Source organism: Salminus brasiliensis, chromosome 24 (genome assembly GCF_030463535.1).
Source record: "Salminus brasiliensis chromosome 24, fSalBra1.hap2, whole genome shotgun sequence".
Lineage (NCBI taxonomy): Eukaryota > Metazoa > Chordata > Actinopteri > Characiformes > Bryconidae > Salminus > Salminus brasiliensis.
In genome coordinates this window covers 11,456,485-11,467,268 of record NC_132901.1, presented here as the reverse complement: position 1 = coordinate 11,467,268, position 10,784 = coordinate 11,456,485, and the positions used below count along the sequence as shown (strand labels likewise).

The window sequence follows — 10,784 nt, the reverse complement described above, 5'->3', positions numbered from 1 at the left end:
ACTAATAATAGTAATAATAATAACGCAGCATACTTTGGATCATGCATAACCTTCACTCTGAATACTTTAACTCATCATGATTTAGCTTCGAAACCTACAGCCTAGCTCCAGACCTGCTTGACCTTATAATTAAAAAGTAAGCTAAACTATAATTAGGAGCTAAAATCACTTCTGAAATAGCTTGGTCTTATGGCGAAATCTTAAAATAAATAAATAAATAGCTGAATGAATTAATAAAATTCAGTGACCTAGGCTTAAGATGAACTTACAGTGACTCAAAGTAGGCTCATACACAGCCTCTGACTCCTTTTCACGAAATTTGAAGTGCATAGGGGCCATGTGACCTTTGTAAATAAACATTTATGCACCGTTTTCTTAGAAAGATTACACACTTGACATTATTATTGTTATTATTGTAGTAATTGATTGTGTGTTTTACCATCCTAAACCGCACTCCAGTACTCTCTAGTGCACTAGGTGAGTATAGAAGCCGTTTTTTCGTGACATCGTGCACTCCACGTGGAGTCGTTTCGGCAACTAGCTAAGGAAAATAATCTTTTGTAAACAAAACACTAGCTAGCAAGCTACACAGGCTGCCCAGCTCTGAAAACCAGAAGATAGGCTGCTGGTAGCCGGGTTTAAGCACGACTGTTTCTCCCTCACTTGCTCCAAATAACAATATAGAGAACTACGCACGTGTCCGTAATATCGTTATTTCTGTGATTAATTTTAAGACACCTAGCCATCATGCTACTCTCCAAGGTGGCTTCTCGGTTTCAACCACGACAGTAAACGTATAAATGTTGCTGTATACACCGTTTCATAATAAAACTTGACTGACTCGAGCGAGTGTGTATTTATCTGACAGGTATTTACACTCGCTGGCGTATGTTATTGTTTGTACCATCCGAGTTAGCTAGCATGCTAATCGCTTTGTTAGCTCATGTGTGGACCTGAAAAAGCAAGTTAACTCAAATCACTCAACAGCCACAAATCACGGCTGTATTGCGTACTTTTATGCTACAACCCCGCATGTGGTACTGCACTGTGGTCAACAAATAATGACCCCTCATAATTAGGCTCATATTTGCGCTTTACTGTTTATGCTAGCCGCGTTAGCCAGGCTGCTAATCGCTAAGCTGGCTCCAAGCTATGTACAACTCCACACATAGATCCAGCAACGGCAGTTCTACATCAATTTGCTGTGACTGGGTGTACAACTTTAGGCTCTCGGCAAAATCGAGTTATCGGATATCATTATCTACTTCATTTTTGGCAAGTTAGCAAACGTTATCGTGCTAACAACGACACACCGGAGCTAACCAGGGTCCAGTAGTGTAAGGACTAAAAAAAACGACGTTTCACATGTATGAACATTAAAAGTAGCTAACATATGTCTTAACACGACAAATACCTCGGTCAGCCCTCTGATGGCTGTCGCCATGTGCGCCTCGGTCTCGTATACAACAAAGTCACACTACATCACGCCATTCTAACGTGCGCAGCGTTTATTACACACACACACACATGACAAAATTAGTCCTTCTTCAATGCACCTGAATATAAATCACATAAATGGCTATTTAGTACTAGGGTTACGACCTTGCAAGCATAAAACAAGCACCCACGAAGATCACCCCACTACTGTACACCATGGCACACGGTTTACTTTTTACTGTGACTGGACGTGCAGTTATCGGATTTCATCATTAGATGAAGACAGATAGATAGATAGATAGATAGATAGATAGATAGATAGATAGATAGATAGATAGATAGATAGATAATCAATAAAACGTCATCTATCGAACTTGTAGTTAGGCATCATGGGAATTGTAGTCCTTGATCTTGACACTACAGGATAAAGACACATCGTGTCATTGACACATTGACATAAAGACGTTTAAAGAAACACACAAACCAGTACAGGGTTTGTATTTTCTGTCAGAATGAATGAGTATGCATAAAGCAAGCCATATGTCTACAAATGCATGTCTCTCTCTCTCTCTCTCTCTCTCTCTCTCTCTCTCTCTCTCTCTCTCTCTTTCTCTCTCTCTCTTTCTCTCTCTCTCGCTCTCTCTCTCTCTCTCTCTCTCTCTCTCTCTCTCTCTCTTTCTCTCTCTCTCTCACAAACCACCACTGAAATATTTTTGCACATAAAGTAAATTGAGGCCAACTTAAACTAAACCCACACCATTTGGATTCCTCAGGTTTCCACTATACATCTTCTAATAACAGCCATATTGGTTAGCAGTTAGTGGAAGAGAAAGGAAGGAAAGAAATTGTGGAAAGCAAAGTATGTTGCAGTTAGTGGATGATAAAGCCTTAGACATATGTTGCAGTTAGTGGATGATAAAGAAATTGTGGTGATATAAAGTAAGTGTAGAGCTCATGATGAAGTCAGGGTGAGTGGAAGCAGTTTGGCTTGACCTACCCTTTAGGATTCTGATGGAGTTTCAGGGCTAAGCTTTAAGACTGTGGTCGTAGTACGTGAATGGAGCGTGGATGCCATCTGGTGGTCAAAATGTAAATCTGCAAAATATAAAAAATACATATTTTTTTTTTGGTCCACAGAGACATTTAAAGAAGCAAAATCAGAAAGAGGAGAAAGAGTTAAATTTGAGAAGCACAAAAAAGCTAATTCACAAGTGAGTACGGCTGACTTTTGATACACCTTTGTTAGCACTTTTGTGTTAATTTGTTACTTACCTATGCCTTGAATTTTTTGCGCTGATGGTGCATCCGCTTTCCAATTTTTAGCTTTGCCCCACTTGCCTCCAGCTCTTCAGCCAGGTCTTGATAGCAGAGCGGTGTTCTTTATTGATTTATGATTATTATGTTGACCTCAATATAACCTGATGCATACATACATACACATAACCATACAACATAGAATTTAAGGGCTCTAAGGGGAGGAGAACAAAGGTCCTACATAGAACTGCACTACTCTACAGTTTGACTCTTAATGAGAGAATTGTTGGCTTTTTACCTAACTGATAATAAAGTGCCTTAAATAAAGAGTGCTTCTATCAAGCATTCTTTAACTAAAGACATTTTATCAAGATCTGTAAGGAGATAATACAGTATTGAGTATTTTGTTTTCTTCTGCCCTACTTTATCATTAGCATATTGTTAAAACCCAAACAAAATTACGGTGCCCTAAAATAAGTTTTCATTTCATTGCCTGGTAGCATGACAACTGGTTATCCTGCTGGCTACTAAAATGCCCAAAAGTTCCTTGGTAGAACTTAGTAGACTTACTGGAGTTCACAACCATCTGTCATATGTAAAAGCTGTAACATTCACACACATACACGTATACATCTATGTTGTTAGCGTTTGCATTTGCGAGTTTGACCACACGATGGCATCCACGCTCCATCCATGACATATATCCACGATCCCAAAACAACGGTGACGTTTGCAATAGGGCACTTCCTAAATCCCTTACACTTTATACACTACACAGAAGTGCACTTCTCTAGTCAAGTCTTTTAGGCTTCTGATGGAGTTTCAGGGCTAGGCCTCAAGACTGTGGTCATAGTACGTAAATGGAGCGTGGATGCCATCGTGTGGTCAAAATGTAAAACAATTAATCTTGCAATTTTTTATTTATTGATTGATTTATTTATTGATTTATTTATTTATTTCTTGTCCACGGAGACAATTAAAGAAGCAAAATCAGAAAGAGGAGAAAGAGTTACATTTAAATAGCAGAGAAGCTAACTTACAAGGGAGGAGGCAGTACGGTCGGCTGTTGATAAACTTTTGTTAGCACTTTTGTATTCATTTGTTACTTACCTATGCCTTGAAGAAAGTCTCTGACCTAAACCATGCAGGTTAATTTTTTTTGAGGGTGCGTATGTTTTTCCATATTTTAGCTTTGCTCCACTGGCCTCCAGCTCCTCAGTCAGGTCTTGATAGCAGATGAGTCAATTTTATTTGGCAAGGTTTTGGTCAGAGACCATCTTTAGTTAGGCATCATGGGAATTGTAGTCGTTGATCTAATACACTACAACTTAAAGATATAGTGTCCACAGAGACATTTAAAGAAAGAAAGATCAAACACAAATCGAATAAATGGTATATTATTGCATACAAGGGAAAAGCTCCTAATGAGGCCAACTAAAACTACATGTTTACCCCTTGGATTTCTCAGGCTCGTTTTACATCTTCTAATAAAAGTCATGTTAGATTAGATAAACACAGAGGGAGTTAATGTTGCTTTAAGTAATGTTGCTTTTACCATATGTTGCAGTTAGTGGATGATAAAGAAATATGGAAAGACATTGTGGTAAGCAAAGTAAGTGTAGAGCTCATGATGAAGTCTGGGTGAGTGGAAGCAGTTTGGCTAGACCTACCCCTTAGGCTTCTGATGGAGTTTCAGGGCTAAGCTTTAAGTCTGTGGTCGTAGTACGTGAATGGAGCGTGGATGCCATCTGGTGGTCAAAATGTAAATCTGCAAAATATAAAACAATTCATCTTTTTGATTTTTTGGTCCATGCAGACATTTAAAGAAGCAAAATCAGAAAGAGGAGAAAGAGTTTTTTGTATTCATTTGTTACTTACCTATGCCTTGAAGAAAGTCTCTGACCGAAACCTTGCAGGGTGCGTATGCTTTTCCATATTTTAGCTTTGCTTCACTGGCCTCCAGCTCCTCAGTCAGGTCTTGATAGCAGATGAGCGGTTTTCTTTATTGATTTATGATTATTATGGGAACCTCAATATAAACTGATACACAGAGTTTAAGGGCTCTAAAGAGAAGGAAAGAAAGGTCCTACATAGAAGTGCACTACTCTACAATTTGTCTCAAAGGCTTCTAGCAGTGAGTGAATTGGAGGCTTTTTACCTAACTGCATGCTGTTTGGTTGTCATGATGGCTAATACCGTGCCTTCATTAAAGACAGCTTCTATCAAGCATTCTTCAAAACAAGACATTTTATCTAGTTGTGGAAGGAGGTTATACGGTCTGGAGGTTTTTTTTTTTGTTTTGTTTTGTTTTTTTTTTCCTTCTGTCCGACTTTATCGTTAGCATATTGTTAAAATGAAACCCAAGCCCAAACGACAATCATCCCACAAGACATGTAATTACTTTTTAGATTTATTGGTGCAGTTAACAATCATATTTAATGTGTATAAAATTGCCCTAAATTAAGTTTCCATTTCATTGCCTGGCAGCATGAGAACTGGTAACCATGCTGGCTTCTAAAATGCCCTGAACTGAAGTATGCTTCAATAGAAACATTTTTAAAAATGTACTTTAAAAAACACTAACCAAAATAACACCGCAATACAAATGACTTAGTAGACGTACTGGAGTTCACAACCATCTATCAAATGAAAAAGCTGTAACATTCACACGAATAAATCTAGTTAGTTAACGTTTGCATTTGCCTAGTTTGACCACACGATGGCATCCACGCTCCATCCATGACATATATGCCCATGATCCCAAAACAACGGTGGTCGTTTGGAATGAGCACTTCCAAAAGCCCTTCTATTCACCACACAGAAGAGCACTACTGTACTCAAGGCTCAAAGGCTTCTACTCTCTATTACATAACCGGGTGCATCCTAGGCAGGACAAACACTTTACCCCTGCCAGTATTTATTCACTATTTCTTTTCCCTAGGCTTCTCTAATGATCATTTTACATGTGCTGGGAAGGTTCATTTAATTTGCTCCATACTTCAAGGGTTATACTTCCAGACAAGCTAGACTGTACTAAATAAGGTAATTTTTGAAGTATAGCACAAAACAATACTGACTCAACATTCATTTAATTTTGGCGTTTTTCCCGCTGATCTGGGTTAATTTTACAAACAATGTGACGGGAAACATGAATTTTATAGAGTTAACATATAGAGTAAACATATAATTTTTTAGAGTTAGACATGCCTTGTTCTGGTAGAGGTATTGAAAGAGATTAAAAACAAACAAACAAACAAACATTCCTCTCCGGACTATACACTTACCTCCTTTACTGCTGCCCTAAAAGCAAGCACAAACAACACAGCTGGTCTCGCTTACTCTCTATGCAATCAAACTCATGTTGCATATGTATGAAACGTAAGTACCCCAAATCAAGCTCTCATTATATGAATATACACATACATTGCTCTCTGAAACTGTGCTTGCAGTTGTATAGTTTCACCACGCGGTGGGATCTACGCTCCATCCATGACTAATGCCGTTTGTAATAGGCCAAAACCGGCCTAAACACTACATAGTGTAAAGTGTAGTGTTCTACTGAAAGGGCAGTGGCTTCTACTTTCTGCTGGGGTGAATGAACTGTTTCCAAACTATTAAATATGTATAAACATATTGATAGGTATTAAAAGAAAAGTATTCATATGTATTAAAACACGTTAAATATGGCGATTTTGATGTGAAATGTAGTACAAAACGTTATATATATATATAGACACACATATAGAAGTTGTTTTTTTTCCCTAATCTTCACAACCACTGTCTCACGGCTGGTTTCGCTCGCTCAGTCCTATGGAATTTAGAAGCGTGCGCGTCATAATAGCCTTACATTATATAAACGCAACACCGAGGTGAGGCGGACATTTGCTGTTTCGGCGCGGACACGGGTAGGTGGCTCTTAAAAGAGCCGTTGGGTATTTCAGGTAAACGTCGAAGCGCTCTGTTTAAGCGCGCTCTCCGCGAATACGGCGGGCCAGCTGGATGTCTTTAGGCATGATGGTGACTCTCTTGGCGTGGATAGCGCACAGGTTAGTATCTTCAAACAGACCCACCAAGTACGCCTCGCTGGCCTCCTGCAGGGCCATGACGGCGGAGCTCTGGAAGCGGAGATCAGTCTTGAAGTCCTGAGCGATTTCACGCACTAGGCGCTGGAAGGGCAGCTTACGGATCAGCAGCTCAGTAGATTTCTGGTAGCGGCGGATCTCCCTCAGAGCCACGGTGCCGGGCCTGTAACGGTGAGGCTTTTTCACGCCGCCGGTGGCTGGGGCGCTCTTGCGAGCAGCCTTGGTGGCGAGCTGCTTCCTCGGGGCCTTGCCACCGGTGGACTTACGGGCGGTCTGCTTGGTTCTTGCCATCGCGTTGAACTCTGCTCCTCTCGGGGAAAAGAAAGAGAATGAGCTCTCGCTCGCTTCACATGGCTTTTAAGCTTTCAAGCCGCTTGCCGCTCATTGGGCGTCTTGAAGTTGTCCGTTTCCCATTGGGCGGCCGGCAATGCGTCGGTGACACACTATTGGGCGTCTTCTTTTCAAACCTAAAAGCAAAACGGCGGGCTCCTGTAATACAAAACAACAAAGAAAAAAAAGCATTAAAAGAATATATAATAATAAGAACAATAATATGATCAAACTAATCAATGTACTGTACATTACAGCGAACATTAAACACACTGTGTGTGTGTGTGTGTGAGAGAGAGCGAGAGAATGTGTGTATACATGCACATATGCATAGGGTGTTGATCTCAGTACGTGAAATATATGAAAAAGGGCAATTGTGTATTGCATGGCAGTGTGTTTATATAATAACTCGGTTCATAAAGCTATTATTTTTTTATGCAGTTGGAAATCACGTGAAGAATATGTAGTGTTGTTTGTAAAGGAGCAGCACTTTTCTTAGAAAAAATGGGTGGCTCTTAAAAGAGCCTTTGTGTATAGATAAATCAACGGAGAGCGCCAATTTACTTTGTCTTCACAGTCTTCTCGGTCTTCTTAGGCAGCAGTACAGCCTGAATGTTGGGCAGCACACCACCTTGGGCGATAGTGACTCCTCCGAGCAGTTTGTTCAGCTCCTCGTCGTTACGAACAGCCAGCTGCAGGTGACGGGGGATGATACGGGTCTTCTTGTTGTCGCGGGCGGCGTTGCCAGCCAACTCGAGAATCTCAGCGGTGAGATACTCCAGGACGGCGGCCAAGTAGACGGGAGCGCCGGCGCCGACCCGCTCAGCGTAGTTGCCTTTACGCAGGAGCCTGTGCACACGGCCAACTGGGAACTGCAGTCCGGCGCGGGACGAACGAGTCTTAGCCTTGGCCCTAGCTTTACCACCGGTTTTGCCTCTTCCACTCATGATTGGCGTCAGTCGTGTTCGTCGAACAAAGCTGAAATAATGCACGCCGGCCAACGAGCGCCGTTGATATAGCAAAATCGCCTACGGTCCTATTGGCTAAAAGCTACGCGCACCAACAGCCAATCGCATTTCCGCCGTCAGACTCTAGCGTCCTCCCACCTCTGCTCGCTTTCCTACCCGACCCCCTCCTCCTCTCGTGCTGTGTGTCTGTGTGAGCGAGAGAGAGAAAGAAAGGAAGAAAGAAAACGGGTTAAAGAAAGAAACATTTACCCCCACTCGTGCCCCGCGTTTCCTTTCCCTTTCCCGCTCAAATGTAACACGTATGACCAAACCAAAAAAAAATATATATTGATCATATATAATTATTGTGTGGGGAAACTAATGAGAGCTATTTTTGTGTTGTTGAGTGTTTTTTTTTTTTTTTAACAATCAATTCATTGTGCAGTAACAAGGGGGGAAAAAAGCTGTTTTTTTATGAAACTGTGGGTGGCTCTTAAAAGAGCCGTTGAATAGAGAAACAAGACATGAAGGTAAACGGCGTTACTGTTTACTTCTTCTTAGGGGCAGCCTTTTTCGCCTTCGCCGCCTTGGGCTTAGCTGCTTTAGGCTTGACCGTTTTGGCTTTCTTTGGGCTCTTGGTCGCCTTTTTGGGAGCCGCCGGCTTCTTGGCCTTCTTGGGGCTCTTCGCTGCCTTCTTAGCGGCCGCGACGGGCTTCTTGGCCTTCTTGGGGGATTTCTTAGCCGCAGTGGGTTTCTTGGCTGCTACCTTCTTGGGCTTCTTGGCCGCGGCTGGTTTCTTGGCGGCCGGCTTCTTAGCTTTAGGTGCCGGTTTCTTGGCGGCCGGCTTCTTCTTTGCCTCGGCCTGCTTCTTGTTAAGCTTGAAAGAGCCCGACGCGCCGGTGCCTTTGGTCTGCACCAGAGTGCCCTTGGTGACGAGGCTCTTGACGGCGAGCTTAACGCGTGAGTTGTTCTTCTCGACGTCGTAGCCGCCGGCAGCCAGGGCTTTCTTCAGGGCGGCGAGAGACACGCCGCTCCTCTCCTTGGAAGCCGAGACGGCCTTGACGATGAGCTCGCCCACGCTGGGGCCGGCTTTCTTGGGGCGGGCGGCGGCCTTCTTCTTGGGGGCCTTGGCGGGCGCCGAGGCGGCTGGGGCTGGAGCGACTTCTGCCATTGTTCTGCTTTGCTGTGAGCGCGAGTGAGCACAAACTGCTGCAGCGTTCTGTAGAACCTCCCGCTGCAGCGAGGGGGCCGGCCCTTAAAAGCCACATGAGAACGTTGTAGACTCAACTCGCTCGATGCCGCACAGCCGTGTGGCAGCGACGGTCTCGCACTTGTGTTTTCTCTCGGCGTTTGTCGAGCGAAATATGGGCGAAAGCTCAACTTGGCGAGCGTAGAAATGCTCTTTCGTCTCCGAGAGGCTCCACCGTGTGTTGAGAAGACGGGAAGGGCAGCGTAACGACGCCGCGTTTGATACGGCGCTCACCGAAGCGTGCCACGCTACCGGCGTGCCGAACGGGCGGCGGCGCATTTGGCGTGCTAATCGGTGGAAAACGGCGACAAAAGGTGCCACGAACTGGGCGAGTGTTATCCGGTGCGTTGGAGGAGAGCCTCGGCGAGAGCGTGCTGGGCATCCGAGACGTGGGTGCGTTGTTTTGCTCGTCGTGCGAGGCGACCTTGAGGAGTGTGTAAAGCACAGTGTTGCCGTGTGTGCGCAGTATGACTTCCACCGTCGATGCGTCTTTGTCACCGGCGCTTCCACACTCGGAACGGCTCTCCATAGGTCCCCTAATACGCACTCGTAACACACCCGATATACCATAGCCAAAAATCTCATACTAACCCTAACACAAAATAACTGCATCCACCCCCCCACCCTAAAACACAAAAACAAAATCTTAAAAAAAGATAAAACTTATTCTAAACATAACAAAAAACAATCATGCCCTTTTTCAAGCCTAATACAAAATAACTGCACCTTCACTCTAACCCCAATACAAAATAAACCCAAGCTCATTTAAACCCTAAAACCCCATTTTTCATTTTAACCCTAATAGAAAATAACCATTTTCTCTCTCCAACCCTAAATGAAATAACCCCATCCTTCCTCCAACCATTATACAAAATCACTCCATCCTCATTCGAACCCCTCGCATGAAACGACTCCAATCTCATTCTTGTACTAAAACAAATTAACCCCATCCCTCCCTCTAACTTAATAAGCAACACACCAAATAATTATTTTTAAACTTTTACTTTCATTTAACCCATTCCATTCAGTCATGACCATTCTACTTAGATGTGCATTCCTCAGTATGCCGAGGCCATGTGTATCCATGTGTATCCAAAACATCAGGCTGATGGCTTATGTTGAAACTGTTTTACTTTTACTGAATCTTCCTTTGTATCCTAAGGCAAAGGCCTAAGCTCACGGTCACTTTAAATCAATCCACCTTCATCATAAACCTGAGGCCTTTGACCGCCATACTATTTTATTTACTCTACCCTCGTCCTTTTGCCTTGCTTCAACCCTCTACATCAAAAGTCTAGATCTGAACCTATTCTTGCTCGCTCGAATCTCACCATTAACCTAAGGCTTCAACCAAATTCATCTTTTTGTGACCCAATCAAATAGTCCTAATACAAAATAACTCTGTCCTCCCTCTTAACCTAGTACAACATAACCTTAACATCATTCTAACAATGAAACAAAATAACCCCATCCGCCGTCTAACCC

General features: G+C 43.0%; 2 protein-coding genes across 2 annotated transcripts; both read right to left on the bottom strand.

The window, feature by feature from the left end:
• Positions 1-6,653: 6,653 nt before the first annotated feature.
• Positions 6,654-7,073, bottom strand: LOC140546977 (histone H3). Its single transcript, XM_072670460.1, has one exon. It carries the CDS (start codon positions 7,062-7,064, stop codon positions 6,654-6,656), a length of 411 nt encoding a protein of 136 aa, XP_072526561.1. The 5' UTR covers positions 7,065-7,073.
• A 46-nt stretch (positions 7,074-7,119) lies between these two features.
• LOC140546612 (histone H2A-like) lies at positions 7,120-8,050 on the bottom strand. Its single transcript, XM_072669996.1, has 2 exons — positions 7,668-8,050; positions 7,120-7,240 (listed from the first exon to the last, which is right to left on the bottom strand). Exons 1-2 carry the CDS (start codon positions 8,048-8,050, stop codon positions 7,120-7,122), a joined length of 504 nt encoding a protein of 167 aa, XP_072526097.1.
• Positions 8,051-10,784: the final 2,734 nt, after the last annotated feature.